The 18861-nt window shown below is 38.5% G+C and overlaps 1 protein-coding gene across 1 annotated transcript in view; it reads left to right on the forward strand.

The window, feature by feature from the left end:
• Window positions 1-18861, forward strand: part of LOC122797050 (histamine H3 receptor-like) — a 242885-nt gene that overhangs the window by 28666 nt on the left and 195358 nt on the right. Inside the window, exon 2 of the mRNA XM_044065826.1 lies at window positions 9105-9327. Coding sequence (XP_043921761.1) covers window positions 9105-9327 — 223 coding nt within the window. The remainder of the gene's footprint in view (window positions 1-9104; window positions 9328-18861) is intronic.

Below are 18861 nucleotides of genomic sequence, written 5' to 3' on the forward strand. Positions count from 1 at the left end.
CAGGCAGGTCAACAGATATTTCAAGATCAAGTGGTGACTGTAGACATTTTATAATGTATTGTCAGCGATTCTAGGAGGCAGAGAAAAGTTGTAGACATTATGAGATAGAAATAGATAGGCATGTGAACAGGACAGAATTGAATAAAAACTCACAGGTGCAGGCAATCTGAATGATGAGGAATTGTTATCTCCTGGCAGTGATGATATTATGGTAGAGCTTTGAACATTGTTTATGAAAAAAAAATTGTTCCCTGCTTGCTGAAGTTATTTAACTAGGTAATTCAGGAAAAAGAAGTCCCTGCTAGTGAAAAAGGCGAATTGTTGTACTTTTGCCAAAATAAGGAAAGATAAAACCATGTCATCAATTTTTAGGAAATTTCAATTCTTTATTACAAGTATCAATTGTTTTTGTCCATTTTGGCAGGTCATATGGCATTATGTCTTTGGCATTGAATTTATTCCAGGGTTTTAAGGGGAGATAGACTTTTAACAATATTTTAGAAACCAAAATGTTAATATGAACTGTCCAGAATAAAAAGGAAGACTTAGTAGTGTTTGGCCTGGATGCTGAAAAGGCATTTGGTAAAGTAGAGTGAATGTACATAACTGAAGCATTGTTGTTGTTTTTGGGATTTCCCTGTACATTTGCTGGTTTGATCTTAACTGTATATAGGTGGTTGCAAGCTAGGCTACAGATTCATACTGAGTTTTTCTTTGCCATTTAAAGAGGTACTAGACAGTGGTGTCCTCCTGTGTCATATTTCCTGTCCATAGTGTATTTGGAGCCATTAGATCAAATGCTCTGGGATAAGTGCACATAGACTGGGGCAGGAAGAGTATACAATTTCATTATTTGAAGGTGATGATCATCGCAGAATATATTGTTATTATTTGAAATACCTTTTAACTTTGGTAGCATTTTAAGGTGTAATGCCATAGGAATGTGTACTAACTATCTGAAAGTCTTCTTAAGTTTGGTAAGTTTACAAAATATAAAGTTAATATAAATATGATTAGGGCAGTAGCATTAAATTATGCCACCAGTTCATGACAAGTGGCTATCAATATCTATGCCAACTGACACATTTCAAGCAGTTGGGTGCCTGAATAGGTGTCTGGTTGAGGTATTAAGAGGAAAGATAGATGAGTAACTTAAAAAGTAGTCAAGTTGTAGAAGATATTGGGATGGAATTGACCAGGGGTACAAGTGATGGATTAATTTGACTTCCACTGATTACTGTATGTGTATAAAACTATTCCTGTAGGTTTCCACAACATATTGGAAGGTTAACCAAGAATATGAAGCTGGATTTTGCATAAGATAAGAGCTGGAAAAGTTATTAATGTCATGAAAATTGGAAGGATTGAACATGGAAGATCCTTAATAGTGTTAAGAGACAATGCAAATGAAGTTTCTGTATTTATTGCATATGAATTCATATGAGGTAGGACAGGAGCAGATGACTTTGTCATTACATGACATACCACTGGAGTTTGAGTGACTGACTATTAGGGGAAAAAAGTGTGAATTGCAGTATAGAATAAAACAGGTATTTAACTCATTCACTTCAATGGAACTCTGGAGTTTTATACTCTAATTTTCAGTGATTGCATCCTTAATTTTTTTGACAAGATCATTTATGTCCTCCACTTCAAACAAATGTTCATATCTTTGGAACAATACATGTGACTAAAGAAATGGAAATGGTGGTAGGCATGTTGGGTGGTAGGCAGGGTTGGGAAGGTGGCCTAATGGTTAAGGTGTTTACCTTATAAACACAAGGTGTAGGGTTTGAGTCTCACAAGAAATAATTGGCTAGGCTTAAAATGGCTCACAAAGGCAGTTAGCATAGTACTAATCTATGAACCTATGTCTGTGAAAGTGCATGAGTACAGATGTGTTGATATAATGGGAGTTTCATGGGCCGACATTCATTGACATATTTTTTTGTAATCAGTGTGGGCAAGCATTTAAACTGCAGCTGTTCATCTATTTTGCACAAGGACTAAATTACCAGGAGCAACATTGATCTGGAACAGCAATTTATTAAAATTTGTTATTATTAATATATTATTAAAATCATCCCCAGTGATGACTGGTAGGAATGACGGAGGATATGGTCAGGAAACCGAAGAGAAAAGCAGTGGGAGGTAGTTCCCAGGCAAATATGGACTTGACCTTACTTCAGGCTTTGCTCACCTCTGTTACAAAGCTTGTACAAGAAATACAAATGGATATGAAACAAGTGAAATCAATGTCTTTATTGATATCTATATCTATAGCTATATCAATATTGATAGTTAATAGTAGTGTGCAGAGTACTTCCTTTCTAAGTTCCTTTCTGTCTCTTTTCTACTTTGTAGTTAATCAAGTTATAAATCTAGTACTTTATTACCATCCTGCAGAGACTACAGGTGGTTTGATGTACAAAGTTTATGGTAGCTAAGTTGTTGCAGTGGCAGATATTAACATGGAAAATTCAGGAGCTGAACTCATATGTAAAATCGCAATGTATCCTTAAAACACTACATGTAGAGAATAAACAGGTAGCATGCTTACAAGAAACAAAGCTTAAAGAAAGTAAACTGGCAGACTGCTTAAAGGGATGTAATGACCGGTTTGTTTCTGCATGTGGTGATTAGGCCTCTAAGGGTGTACTAATTTTGATTAGAGATTTGTTGCAATGTGATAAAATCAGCATGCGGTGGATCTGGGAGGAAAACAGGTATTAGCCAAAGCAAAAGGAGCACCTGTTTGTTTTCTATTTGCAGTCTTCTATGGCCCCTCATAGAAGATATAAAAAACCCTGTAATGTATTTGGCAATATGTTAGTGGAATTGGTTGGGTACCTTCTTCCCATTATTATAGATAGGAATTTCAGTGTGGTGCTAGATCTAGTCATGGATAGGGTATCAACAGGTAGGATTAGATTAAGATAGTACAGAAATACATTATGGGAATGGATACTGGATTTCCATTTAGCTGATATAGGGTGTTCAGTAAACCAAGATAAGAAAGAGTACACACACACTGAAATCTGGGGTACAGAGTAGGATTGATTATTTTCTGTTTGATCTACAGTAGGTGGAACAAGAAAACAATGTAGCCATAACCTCAGATGCCTTTTCAGACCATTTTAAGTTTATATAGAGTGGGACAGAGGACACCCACAATGTACACCCAATATGCATAGATTTGACCCTTTCCTTCTAAAATGCCAATGCAGCCTTGAGGAAATTATACACTGGATATTGCAATTGTGGGGAGACATAAGTTCCCTGGCACTGAGCCGTTGATCCCTTTACAATATGTTTAAACAAAACATAATGGATTTTATTGCACATCTACAACATAGAAACAAACCCACTATTGAGATGGAACAGCAGGCAACTGAAAGTAAACTAACCCATCTAACTGAACGACATGTCCATATGGCATGTAGATGAGATGACATATTTAGGTAAATAGAAGCTGTCAAGAAAGAAATGAAGGCCAGAAGCTATGCCAAGTCAGAAAAGTGTTAGAGAATAAAATTATTCCAATGGGTAAAAATGACTCAATCCTCGAAACTCTTAGTCTTTAGGCTAAATACAGAATGACTCATACTATCATAGCCTTATGCTAAGTGTTGGATAAAGTGATGTATTCAATGAAAGAAAAGGAATTAACTCCTGCATGATGAAGACATATGCAGTGATGTAACAGCTAACACCCCTTCAATCCAAATGCTGGGTTAGTTTCTCCTGTACAATTATACAATGCCAATTAAGTGAGAAAGTGGTTACCCATCTGGGTAATCCCTAATGCTAGATAAAGTTCATAGGTTCATAGGTGATTACTAAGTTAGTGACCCCAAGCTCAAAGGGCGTTTTAAGCCTAGCCATGCTTCCTAGGGTAAGAATCAATCCCTGTACCTTTTGTATGTGAGAAAAACACCTTAAACAGTATGCCAGTCCCAACGCCAAACAGGTATATACTAGGCTAATGACCACAAGGGCCTTTTTAAGCCTAGCCATGCATCCCAAATGTGTACAACAAGTTAGGTGCCTAGAGGTTATTTTTGAGGTATGTGTAAGCTAGGGCGTAGGTGGCCAAACATTTACAGGTTACCTCTATCCATTAGAGATATAGGAGATATACCAAAGGTGAATTTCTGTCATACCATTGTTTATAAGTAGAACAACACAGAAATAATTTCCTTACAACCTTAGTCACATGTTGGCACAAAGCCAAGTTACTGCCTGCATATGACCCCAAATCCCTGATTGCTGGTTCTACTCTTAGGGGTATGTTATCAATTAGGTAGTTCCAGGGGGTAGCTGACTTCCCAAAGGGTACTATTATGCATTTCTTGGCATTCATTTTTAAACCATATCTATGGCAGACATAATTTATCTGTATTATCCCTTACTGGAGGATATTAGCATTCTGAGGGGATTCTATGGCTGTTCCCAGTTTGCAATCATCTGCAAACTTTGTCAGCCAGAGATGCTTGATGTATTCCCTATCTTCCAAGAAGTAGAAAGTAAAAAGGGGAGGACCCAGTGCTAAGCCTTGAGGGATTTCACTAGTGACAATAATCCTGGTGGGTAGTATTTGAGAGCCAGTTGGCAATGCAGCATGCAACATTTAGGTGTATGCCCTATTCCATGAGTTTGTTTGCAATTCCCAAGTGAGATACTGTATCAGATGTCTTAGCCAGGTAAAGGTAGGCAGTATGCACCATTTTGTCTTCATCCACTGCTTTAGTGACCTTTTCAAAGAAGTCTACCAGACTGAGTAGGCATGAGCTTTCCTTGACAAACTGAATGGGGTGAGATCCAGCATTTGGAGGTTTCTAGTGTCATTATTAATTATTTCCATAATAGTCCTTTCCATGGCTTTACATATGAGACTAGTCAAACTAATGGATCTGTACTTCCAGGGGTCCACAGAAGGACCGTCTTTATGATGAAGCATGATTGTTGCAGTTCTCCATTCGTGTGGCATGAAGCCTGACTGGATGCTATGGTTAAATAGTGACTTCAGTGGTGCTGATAGGTCAAATTTCTTGCTATTTAAGAGGCATCCTGGGATATTATTGGGGGCCCATCAATACAGTGTTCTTGGTCTAGGGAAGTGCATTTAAGACTTGTTCCCTAGTGATGGTGTGTATTAATTCAGAAACACATAACCTCAGTGAAAGTCCATACCTGTGGACTTCCTGCCTTCACAGCTTTTGCCTAAATAAAATTGCTAGGAATGCAGGTTTGCAGCCTGCCTATAAACAAATGTGCATTTCTTGAGAACTGTAAAAGTTACAGAGGCACTTAAAGTGCAGAATGTTTTCAAACTATGAAATTAGTTCCACACACATTCCTGTTTACAATGGTGATATTAATATGTCAACCAGATGTAATTATGATTTTCATATTGAATAAGTAATTAGCTAGCATACATATTTTGGTATTGTAATTATACCATCAACTGTTAATATCACTCTAGATATAGCACATAGACATTTTGTGCATGAAAATGTGATCTTCAATTTGGTGAAAAGCAACTTTGTTCATAAAAATGCCACCTTCAATTTGCTGTGCAACAACATTGTAAGTACTACTCCTTTTGTACAATCATGACTGATATGCATATTTGCATACATAATGAACAAATAGATGTAAATATCAATAAAACTGAGCTAAATAAGACTGACTATCAGTACAAAGTATTTCCAGAATTTTGTAGACTTTCAGTGGATATCGTGGTGTACCATATAAATATGTTTTGGTTCAAGTTATTATTACAATTATTAACATATAGCATATATGTATAATATTTTATAAAAATAACTTGCATTGTCTGAGGTACTGAGGTTCCACCTGGCTCTGTGCATGTGAAATATTGTTGCTTAATGCTTCAGAGAGAGTACTAGTTGAGATTCTTAGAGAAAGCAAATATACATATTATACTGCTAAACCAGCATACATATCTACCAAGTGGTGGTTGGTAGATAGATATTAGAGACATCTTTTCCACTGTTATAAATGTTTTCATTTGATTCCAAGAAGTAGCTCAAATACTGCTTCTGGGTCAGCTTATTACTAGAAATATTAATATGGCACGTTTAGAATTTGGCAATACAATAATCATACTTTTTAACTTACTGACCACTCTATTTTGGTCAGCAGTCTTTCCTGACTTGTGTACTGACTTAGCTGTGAAAATGCTGATTCACAAGCCTGCTTGGGAGACAGTGAATGGCAGTTCAGCATTAACACGATATTGCATATTTTCATATGTTATTAAAAAATAACTACAGATATCTGGAAAGTGGTGGTAGTTAGGTATCCATTACAACTGAAAGTTTTTACAACCTTATTTAAGCTTTTAATTATGTCATGAAGTACCATCAACTATATCTTGGTCAAGTTAATACAAATATTACTTATGTATATATTTATAATTTGACATAAAAATAAAGTCACTCTTTCTAACTTACTGATAACCATATTTTTGTCAGAAGTCATTCTTGTCCTGTGCCTTGGATAATGAAATTCTATTCCACAATTCTACTAAACTGACAATGCCTAACTTATATGCACAAATGTGATATTTATACACATCTGCATATTTTATTGCAAAAGGAAAACCTGACTCTTCAGAAAGGTTTCAGTAGTTGACATTATATTGCTTTATTTATAGGCCATTTATAGAAATTATAACTTCAAAATAAATAGGACATGCAGACTCCACACAAAAGGCACCCCCGCTGAGGATTGAACCGGAGAACCTCTTCTGTGGGGCAGCAACGCTAACCACTGCCCCACCATGGCCACCCAACGCTAGAGATATCAATAGTAACTGTAAAATGTTAAGCCATCCCCTTTCTAGTGCTACTTATCTTCAGTGTGTATAAGAGCACCTTAGAAAGTCTTATGTCCTGCATTGACAAACACACTGATTCTGGGTAAGCATCACAAGACACATTTGTAATGAAATTGTACAAAGCAGAAGAGAGTATTTAGTACATGTAGGTTAGCTATTCTAGATAGGGGCAAGTCAATTTAGTCTTATAATGTTCACCTGACAGGCAGCTGTTCCACTCAATGTAGCCAGTAAAACAAGATGCAAGGAATTAGTCATCTGTCCAAAACACTGAGGGGGCCAGATCCATGGTAAGCAAAGGTGTTAACCAAACTGACTTAGATTCAGATAGCAAGGAGCCAATGAAGTTTATAAAAGGCAGCCATTGTATTCAGTGTAGCCCACAGAACAAGATACAGGGAATGAGTTTTCTTGTCACAACTTGGTTGGAGGGGTAGCATATCCTTGGTAAGCAAAGAAATTAGCCAAATAGAATCAAATCTCAATGGTAAGGAGACAGGTGGTCTGAGTACTGCTGACCCCTCCTACTGATGCCTCTAGGCATCAAACATTGTTTCTTCCTTGTGTGTTTCCAATAAAAGTATGTTATGCCAATATGAACTTCTCCATTTAGTAAATTAAGAAATAAAATAAAAAAAGTACATTGCATAACACCGTTCTTCATTTACAGCAGTGTTAGTATAGTAAGGGTTACAAATATAGCTACAGCAGACTCACCCAATGTGGGATTGACAGAAGTGAGTCCTGGTTATACAGCAAAACATATGCCTGTATGTGTGACATACCTCTCAACTTCTAAGAGAAAAAAATCTGGACAAATGTACAGATAATGGGGCAAAATCCCAAAAATAGAGACACTTTTTAAATATTGCTCTTACAAACTTAGAATTTTCTGAAGGATATTAAGTCTGAAATTAAAATGTGTGCCATTATTTTTTGACTTCAGTCCTCATTGATCTGCCAGAGATTTGTCAGTGATTTGCAAGAAAACCACAATTTTAAGAGAAACAAACCAAAAATATGAGGCAAAAATCTGGGCATTCTGTGAAAATCTGCACACATAAGACGTATGATGTGTGATGATGCAAACAAGAACCTATCTTTTGTTTGCAGCTGTTGCATACAATTTACATTTATCAACATGCATCATCAAATGTGATGATAACAGAAAAAAGGCAACAATACAGTTACTAGACTTGCACCAGGGGCCCATTGACAAGCCTAGCCCAAATTCCCAAATGCCCTCAAGCACTGTCTAGTTAAGTGACCTACTCAAGATCACACTGTAGGCAAATAAGGGCTGAGGGACTAAAACTCTATATGTGCCAACTGCCAGTTTTTCTAAAAAAGAAGCAACAAAAGTATCCACCACACGATTTATTGTATCTCTGACGTCTCGGCCTCAGCCTTCAAGGAGTACAAAAAGACATACAAATGCATCTCTATATATACATATATCAATAAACCTATTAACTCAATCAACCTATTATTTAAAACAATTAAACAATTAACTAATTTATCAGCATTTTCCAGTTAAAATCTTCATTCAAGCCTTCAGGGCACAAAGTTTTAAATTTAAGAATATATACAGCTATAATTTTAAAAGCCCCTTCATACAGATTAATAATTTCTAAATACTAACATAGTTATAATAAATTATGCTAATTATGTTGCTGAAAGCACTGAAAACACATCTCCTGAGCCATTGTCTTGTTGCCGTTGAACAATCATAATTCTAACTACTGTAATAAGTAATGCTATGTGATGGTTGGAAATCCCAGTCCTCAAGTAGTGGGAAGACCATTTAAACTGCTGTATAAATAGGAGGTCACATAACTAAAGAATTGAGAATTTCTTTGTTGTTGTTATATTAATGTATCTGTTAAGATTTATGAAACAGTAGTCTATATTACTAAGCACATATATAATTCTGATCTTTTTAAAATACAAAACAGCATTTTGTCTTTTCTTTTTAGAAAGTTTATTCATGTATCAAGTTTTTTTAACAAAATATCCAGGGGTGTGCATTTAAATATTCAGCAAAGCACATACACACAGTCTTTTAAAGGTAAAGTTGACTGTATTTCAATACATATAGAATTGAAACTTAATTTTTGTAAAATGTATTGTATGCCTATTTTGAGAAACGACACTCAGTACATTTTATCTATGGTTTGAAATAGATATGGCTGAGTATTTTTTGATATTTGACATCAGTAATTCATCTGCCTTTGTGCAGAATGTATCCAACTTTCACAACGGAGACCCATTTTATTTGCAGAGTGCAATTCCAAATTTCTCGAGAAGTACAAAAATAATACTGGCAATTAACATTTCACTCATGGCTTCCATTACTTTCTTTGGAAATGGATTGGTTATTTTGGCATTCCTCCTGGAAAAGAAACTTAGAAAACCAAGAAATTATTTCCTGCTTAATCTGTCTATCTGTGACTTTTTTGTGGGTAAGTAACTTTATTAGAATTACAGAGACATTCATAGCTCTATTTTTGTTTTCAGAAAATGGTGTTACTTTAACAGCAGACAGGCATAATGATAACTAACTACAAATGATCACGAGCTTACAAGTTGGGAAATAAATTGTGAAATACTTAACTTTTTTTCTCCACATTAAGAAACATTTAACTTTGTCTGTTAATGTCACGAGATGAACAGCTGCTTGAATTCCTAATGTTTAAATCTGCTTTTTAAGCACTAGATTATACACATATTCAGTTTCAATGGTATTAAAAACTTTTAGTAAATGCAAGCCAGGGGAAGAGTTTTCCCCTCTAATAAAATGGTAGTTTCCACTGGGGCGAACATAGTACAGTTGTATAAGTTGAAGTTACCATAACAGCTAATGTTCACATGATCACTGCTGCAGTAGACTTAGTACTATGGGTTATATCCTGCCAAGGGTATAACAGCCGTCCAACATTCAAAGCTTTGGGGTACCTTCAACAGGCTCAAACTGTCAAGCAGCTTGAGTTGAGCTGATTAAAAGACAAGTTTGGTTGCAAAGCCCTTCACAGCTTTCCTGTCAGCAGAGAGAGGGAGACTGACCTGGCTGAACCCTGAAAGGACAATACTTGGAATAAAAAAAAAATGTCCACAACTTGCCATAAAAAACACACCAAAAAACAAAGGGGGAATGGAGTTTGAGCATGGCTAATGTAGCAGTGATCATTTGAACATCTACTGTTATGGTAAGTTCAGCTTACATAACTGTAGTATGTTCTCTATATTGATCACTGCTACAGTAACCTTAGCTGTATGGGTAGATTACCTTAGCTAACTATATTTGGAAGAAGGAAGGAGAAACTAATCTACAACCAACTGTCCACTTACATCTGACAGAAGCACCTCCTCATTCCTAAACAGCATGAATTCTAGGCTGGCCATAGCATAATGATAGCACAATGGTCACTTATACATGAGATCCTTCTCAACATGGATAAAATAAACTTTTCAGGAGCTCTCTTCATTGACCTTACCAAACCTTTTGATCGAATTGACAACTTCCTGCTCCTTCACTCCCTCCAAGAGGTTGGGGTTATCCCCAACATTGCATATGGTTCTAACATTTCTTACCAAATAGGTATTTCAGAGTAAAATTAAGCATATCCTTATCACTGCCAGCACCCCTTACCAGAGGAGAGTCCAGGGTTCCATACCCACCCCTTTTGTTTTCAGTCTTTATTAACAAGCTGCCCTCTGATCTCCCTAGCCTTCCTATTACTCTTTAAGCAGATAACGTTGTTATTCTTTAATCCAGTCCCTCACAATCAGCTATTCAAACCTAGCTCCATTCTGTCCTCCACTCCCTTAGTTCTTGGCTGAACAACCATAAGCTACTTCTAAACCCATCTAAAACAAAACGTATGATATTTGGAACTTTAAAAAGCTGAAAAAGACTCCTAAAAATCTCAGTATCACAGATTTCAATGGCTGCCCAATGGAAACAACTACATCCTTTAAATACTTAGGTTTATGACTAGACCAGTCACTTAATTTCCAAAGCCTCATTGGAAATACAACAAAAAAGATCAGTTTTCTTTGATTCTGGTCCCAGAACATATCTCTGTTTCTCTCTGGACCATCTGAGCTTCAATTGCCAAAGGCGTCCACCTTGTTCAACTTGAATACAGGCTCCCCATCATAGCCACAGCCTCTAACAAAAAAACAAACAAAAAACTCATCCATTCTACAGTCCATTGAAAACAAAATCTGCCGATTCATTTCTAGTTTCTTCTGTAGGGCAGACCTCTGCATCTCCCTCTTCAAGGTCAAATGGTTACCAGTCTCCTATAGAGTTGAGCTATTCCTACAGTCTCTTGTTTCCAAACCACTTCAACCATGTGCCATTCCACCTTTTGCAGCCAAACTCCATAATAAAACCAGCCCCTTCAACCTCAGCAACATCTCCTAATTAAGTCCCTCACTTCAGACTCCCCAAACTAAACAGCACTCTACTGACCATTCTTTCTCCATTCTTACATCCAAACGCTGGCAATCCCACCCCTTCACCATAAAGAAGTCTACTCTTTCCCCACCTTCAGAGCACAACTCAAAACACACCTTCATCAAAAATCTGACTGCAAGTGCTTTTCCACTGGTCACATATCCTAACTCCCTCCTCATATGCATCACTTCTGCTTTGATTCTCAGTTCTTAGCTACTGCTTTCCCCTCATATTTACCACTAAAATTAATTCACACTTGTTTTTCTACTTGCTCATATTATTTACATGTTTAATCAATTGTCTATAGGATTATGTACCTTCTGTGATTTCTCAGTATTTGTGATTTTGTCCTTTTTTTGTCTTTTTTATTTCTGAATCACTTCACCCTGGTCTGTTGTGATCATTGTACTACTCCAGTTAAAAATAAAAACTAAAATGAATAAATAAATAAATACAGGGTCCAGGATCCCCTGGAGATTGGTCCTAGCTAAGCTTGATCTAGACCAATAAAAACAATCAAGTTTATAGTGATTTGTAAAATTTATGTACAGTGGACTGAGTAGCAACTTTGAGAATATTTCTATAATCCAACCCTTTCCAAAAAGCCATTGATGAAGCCAAGGCCCTGGTATTGTCAGCCTTGACCCTGCCTGGAAAAGATTTGTGATGGTGAGTATAACAAAAGGTAATAGCTTTAGACAATCATTTGGAAATAGTCTGTTTTGGCACAGGTTGTTCCTTCTTATCTTCATAAAAAAATTAACAATTGATCCAAAGATCTGAAAGATGTAGGTCTGTCAAGGTAGTACCTGAGTTGTCTGTGGACATCCAAGGTATGGAGTATCCTTACCCCCTCATTTTTATGCTCAGGAAAGACAATGGGGAAATAGATTGTTTGGTCTAAAGTGAACTCGGATACCACTTTAGGCATAAAAGAAAAATTACTTCTGAAAGAAATCCTGTCCTATGGAAAATGAGGTAGGGTTGACTCACCATAAGAGCTTGCAACTCAGATACACTTCTTGCAGATGTCAGAGCAATCACTAAAATTGTCTTCCATATTAAGATCCTCAACTCAACCAAATAAGCTGGTTCAAATGGAGCAAGTATTAGCTTCTCTAACATAAAATTAAGATTCCCAAGGATGGGCCATCTTTCAAAAACATTTTGACATGAGGCTGCCATGAAAGAGGAGGATCCATGGGCAGACTTGTTGAAACGGACGATAAATTAACCTTGACAGAGAAATAAGAAAGGCCATATGATAATAATCACACAAATATTGTATAACCAGAGAAAAACTAGCCTGGAATGGATGCTGTTTATTTTGTTAGCACCAACGACAAATCCTTTTTCATTTGTTTATACATGATTTTCTAGTAGCAGAATTTCTTGACTCCATTAGTTACTGCTGCACATCCTTAGAAAACAGGTGCCCAAAAAGAATTAAGACTATATAGTATCATTCAGGCAGCCAATTGAAGATGACTGATGTTGGGGTGTATAAAACACCCCTCTTATTCTGTGAGCAGGTCCACCCTATGAGGAAGCTTGTTGTTATTGGTCCTGGTCATTTCCAAAAGAAGGGAGAACCATGGTTACCTGAGCTAGAATGGAGTCACTACAATGATCTTGGGGGATTCCTTCTGAATCTTCAGAAGTACCCTATATATTCGAGGAAAGGGTGGAAAGGCATGCTGGAATTTTCTTGCACAAAGAATAGAAAAGAAAATGCATTTGTCGTCCAGACCTTTATGCAAGGAGTCCTGGAAGGCTCCCTGTTGAAATGTTGGCATTCAAAATGCCAAGTGCTGAAAAATGAAAAAACAGGAAAAAAGGTTGAAAACACAGAAGAGCAAATTGCAAAAATTGCTCTTTTCCTTTAAACTTCTTTTTGCAAGGGGGACCTTTCTGCACCCCCCACCCAATCTTATATATACCAACTCCGAGAATGCCATACCTTGGAGAAAAGGGAATATTCTGAGAAATGGCATATCAGTCTTAGTATATGTAAACCTATTCTTTCAACCATTCAGTCTCTGTATTTTGAGACTTGCTGTGGGTCCTGACATTTCAAATGGTGTCTGTCCTGGAATACAATTTTGCCAGTTGATTGTTCAGAGAGGATTCAAAGAGCTATACTTGAGGAACTCCCAACTGATGGATCAAATTTTGGAAGATCCCCTGATCTAGATGCGATTCACGAGGATCTGACCTGGTCCTGCTCAGTTTGTCTGCCACATAGTTCTGTTCTGACAGAGTGTAGGATGCCTGTAGAGTAACATTGTGCTATGAAGTTATATTACAAGCTAATCTGGCTAGTCTGCAAAGTGTTTTGACCTGTTTCACCCTTGCTTGCTGATGTACCACATGACTGTGGTTCAGAGGTTTATAGGACGTTGCTAGAGCCTTTACATGCCTAGCCACGTTAATCCCAAGTATCCTCATTTGTTCTTTTTGGGTACTTTGCAGAATACATTTATGAATAGAGTGGATCTGTGATCAACACCGGCTACCCCTATCCATGAGAGACATGGGTGCCACCCCAGGGGTGAATTTGTGATCTCCAATCCAATTGCCAAGGTTGTATTTAAATAGTGTCAGTGAGGAGCTCTGTTTTGCATGAATAGGAAGTCTATTCCAGAGATGCAGCAGTGTCTGGAAAAATATTTGTCTCTCCAGCATGTTCTGTTAATGTCACAGGCTAGGCTGATATCCCTATAGCAAGTGACTCTTGCACCATTTGACTTGTGGATGTACAGCATTTCCATTAGGGCAGGGTTACAGATTGCCTTATAGGCCAGTCACAAGTCACCTCTTAGCAGCCTATAAGACACAGAGTAAAGTGATAGGGCTTTCAGCCTGTCCACGAAGATCATGATTTGGAGTCCCTGTATTTTCTTAGTGAGAAGCCTCTGAGGTCTCTTGAGCTATTGCAGGTGTCTGGTGATGTACATGCAAAAATGATGCATTATACTCTATTAGTGGTCTGATGAGGGTTGAGCACAGTGGAGTTACAACATCCCTTGACCTTGATGCTATTCCCTTGCTTACTTATGAGGTAATCTACATAGAAGGCTTTCCTCACAACTGTAGAAACTTGGTGGTCGAAGTTCAGATTGCTATCAACCTGTGTTCTCAAGTCTCACACCACTGGGTTGGAACTCAGGAGGGTGCTGTCAATATTGTAATTTTCTGGGAATTTCATTTTGCCAAAGGGAATAATAATGCATTTTTTTGCATTTAGTTTTAGACCGTGGCTTTGGCACCAATTATTTGTTATGTTATCCCTACTTACAGTATGCTGACATCATTGGGGGACTCAATGATCGTTCCCAGTTTGCAATCATCAGTGAACTTGGTGAGTTAGAGGCAGTCTACTTTAGCCTGAACTTCTGAGAAATAGATGCCAAACAGTAAGGGACCGGGCACAGACTCCTGTGCTACTCCACTGGTGAAAAGTCTGCTTGTGGAGGTGAAGTCACCAATTTTGACAGAATGTGTTTTGTAGGTGTGCCAGTTGGTTAGCCATCTAGTAATGTAAGGGTTAATCCCTAGCTGGGAGAGTTTCTCAATGATGCCAGAGTGGGGGATTGTGTTGCAAGCCTTAGCAAGGTTGAGATAAGCTGTGTGCACTGTCTTACCTTTGTCCATGGCTTTGGTAATATCCTCAAGAAGTCTACCAGGTTTAGCAAGCATGATCTACCCTTAATGAAGCCAACTGTTCAGAGGTTGTCTATGGCCTTGTTGATAAGGTCCATGCTAATTTTTTCCATGGCTTTGCAGATGAGACTGGTTAGGCTTATGGGTCTGTAGTCCCCGGGATCCCCTTTGTGCAGGGGAATTACTGTTGCTATTCTCTGTTCTGCAGGGACATAGCCAGTTTGTAAGCTATGATTAAAGAGAATGCCAAGTGGGTACTCTGGTTCTTGTTTTAGATTGTTTAGTAAACAACCTGGGATATTATCTGGTCTTATTGAAACCATGTTCTTTGGCCTTCGCAAGCTCAGAGATGACCTGGTTCTCTAGAGATACTAGGCAGAGGACTGGTGTCAGGCATGCTTTGGGTATGGTAGGTGGGGTTATGGGGTGAAGTCTTTACTGAATCTATCAGCTAGCAGGCTGGCAATATCTTCTGGTGTAGTATGAGTGATCCCATCTTTGACCAGTTCAGCACATAGCTGAGCATTCCCTTTTAGACTCTGGACATAGTTAAATAATTCCTTATGATTATACTTGGCTAGGGATGTGATTTTAGTTTCATAATTTGCATTAGAAGACTTTATAAGATTTCGGATTTTCTTGTTTAGGCTTAGGAGGGAACTCTTCCTCTGCAGAGCAATATCCCTCTTGATTTTGAACATCAGTTTCTTCCTCTTGCTATATAACCGGTTTATACTTGAAGTCCACCACAGTGGCTTGTTTTTATGGGAAGAGCTGTTTTTTTATTTGGTCAGGTATAGAAAATGTTATGCATTCAATTAAGTGTTTGTACAGGGCATTTGTGTATACGTCTGAATAGTGATAATTCATGTCTGCAATTGTGGGTGGCATGAAGCTTTTTGCACCATTGCTTAGTAGGCTGTAGATATCTTTGATAAAGTTTGTTTTATAATTTTTGTTCCTGTCAGGATGTCAGTTCCAGTAGTTACTGCAAATGAGACTGATTTGTGGTCTGACCTAACCAGGGAGGTCATCACGCATAGATAAGTACAGTGACCCCCCCCCCCTAAGTTCCAAGTTGGTGAGTACTATGTCCAGAACATTAGAGCCCCTAGTGGGGGTGCAGACTATCTGCTCTAGAGCATTTGTGTTAGCAAAGTCCAGAAACCTCTGGGTGAGCATGTTTTTGCTCATGTATATCCCCCAGTCCATGGAAGAGTAGTTGAAATCTCCCATGATTAAGGTGTTGGGCTGTATGGTGAGTGATTCCAGTAAATCGAGGTAGGTGGTGTGCTTATCCTAATTCTTGGTGGGGGATCTATAGCTAGCAATTAAGTGGTATGGTGCTTTCCAATTAGTTAATTGGGCATGGAGCAGTTAGACAGAGGCATTATGTTTGAACAGTCATACAGTGTGTTTGGTTTTAATGAAGATGGATACAACTCTACCGTTGGTTCCTTCACGTTTATTTTGAGGTCTGAATGTGTGAAAGGCATTGTAGCCTTGAATACTCAGGGTGCTGTCAGTGGCCTTAGACCATGTCTCAGTAACTGCACAGATGTCAGCATCCTCCAAGGTGAGGAGCACTTCCAGGGAGTGCAGTTTCATATTTAAACTCCTAGCATTAAGCAGCACGACCCTAAGTTTGCCTCAATTAGATTTTGTTATATTAGCAAATTTGTTGTTTTGACATTGTCTAAAAAGGCACTATGGGGAAAGCAAGGGTCTTTGCCAGTATCTGAAAGCCTAGGGGGGAAATGTGCGAACCATCTCTAGCAAAGCAACAAGGTCTGTCTACCTTATTGTCCCAGGCTGACAGACAACAGATCTCCCTGAACTGACAACAGAAGCTAAGCCAGTTGTTTAAGTCAATCATTTTTTGTTTATATTGTGGCATCATCCTGGGTGAGGGAAGGATAGTGCTTAGGGCTAGGGACATACTTGTCTGGGGCACATAATCAGAGAGTTCTGTCATGTCTGTCTTCATATAGTCCAAAGAGGTATGTCTCAAGTCATTCACTCCAACATGGACTATGACAGAGTCATAACGGTATTTGTTGTTGAGTGACTTGAGTGCATGCATGATTTGACAGATCCTGACACCTGATAGACAGCTAACCATGACCTTCTCGTTGTCCAGTCTGGTGATGGGGAAATCTATGTGCCTAACTATGGAGTCGCCTATGACCAAGACGTTTGATGTGTTTTATCTTAGGGGCTAATTTGTTGAGACATGTGTGTATGCGTGCATGTGTGTGTGTGTGTGTGTGTGTGTGTGTGTGTGTGTGTGTGTGTGTGTGTGTGTGTGTGTGTGTGTGTGTGTGTGTGTGTGTGTGTGTTGTTATGTGCAGTGGTTTCTTTTGGATTAGTGGTGAATGTGGATGGTGTGCATTTTGGAGGTCTCTGATCTTTTGGTAGGCTTTTAGTGAATACCTCCATATATGTGGGTTTATGTGTCATGACAATATTTTGTGTGAGAGGTGAGGTGTGCGTGAGAGGTGAAATGTGTGTGCTGACAGCCTGTTTGATGTCTAGGTTGTTTCTATGTGAGAAAATTGACTCCAGTTCCACAGTGTATTTGCATCTCTCACACAGGGTGTTAGTTTGCTTTAGGATTAAATGGTTGCCAGTATATATAAAGCAATTGCTACATTGCCTCAAGATGTCCATATCAATCAAGCTGGCAGGAGAAATGATGGGAAACTGCCCTTCCATTGTGGCAGGATTTTTTTGAATGTGGAATTTGAGAAGGAAGTGGGCTAACTGGACTTAGGACTTTGGCTTAACTAGTGGGCTATTTTGACTTGTAGTAGCAAAGGTAGTGGGTGTATACTAGGTTGTGGATGATAAGTGTGAGAAGTCTGTTTAGAGTGCAACTGAATTGCCCTTTGCTCAACAGGGGAGCTTAGGGGGGTTCTACTGAAGGTATCTAGGGAAAAATTATGTTCCTGGGCATTTTCATCAATACAGGGCACTGTTAAACCCTGTTGCACAATCTGCAGCAATGAGAAAAATGCGAGGCTTATATACAGGTGAATTAAAACAGTTTTTAACACAACTACCAGGGGGATCCCCCAAATTGAGCCTTTCTTCAGCAATCTCCAACTCAAGATGGGTCCTGAGCTACACACGTCTGCCACAAAGGTGCAAGGAGGCCCTCTGAGATGGCTGGTTTAAGAGTACAGTGATAAAACAGTCTGAATTCAGTAGGTCTGAATCTAGCCTATGCTATATAAGGAAATGACATGCAATTTCAAAGTGCAGAGTAAAAGGCAGTCACACACTGCTACAATGAAGCAGTAATTCAATTGAATACTAAAAAAGTGCAGTACTGTCTTAAAATATTCTTATTTTGCAGTTTTTTCAGTCAATGCCTTGGATTTCAGTACAGATGCACTCAAGAACTCTGACTAAAGTTGCCAAACATTGAGCAGCTCTGGTAAACTGAGCAGAAACCCACACAAAAGTAAAGCTTATATACAGAGAAATGTAAACAGTTTTTAACACAACTATCAATGTCAAAGCCCCAAACTGAGCCTTTCTAAAGCAATCCCCAACTCAGATGGGTCCTGAGCTGTACACTTCTGCCACAAGAGTGCAGGGTAACCACTTGAAGAAGTCTTGAGGACCAAACAGGGTTCAGAGAGTTGACTGCCTTAATCAAGGCAGGCATGTGCTTGATATTGAAGTGCTTGAATCTGTCCTTGGTGTCCCATACCCCCTGCCTGCACTTATACTTCCTGAACCTACTCCTGAAGCAAATTCCAAGGCATCTGTGGTGACCAACTGCCTTGGAGCAGGAAGGTAGAAGGGGTAACCCAGATTTAAGGATATCTGCAGTCTCCACCAAAAAGTTTCTTTCCGGACAAAC

Source organism: Protopterus annectens, chromosome 3.part0 (genome assembly GCF_019279795.1).
Source record: "Protopterus annectens isolate FY-2018-M chromosome 3.part0, PAN1.0, whole genome shotgun sequence".
Classification (NCBI taxonomy): Eukaryota; Metazoa; Chordata; order Ceratodontiformes; family Protopteridae; genus Protopterus; species Protopterus annectens.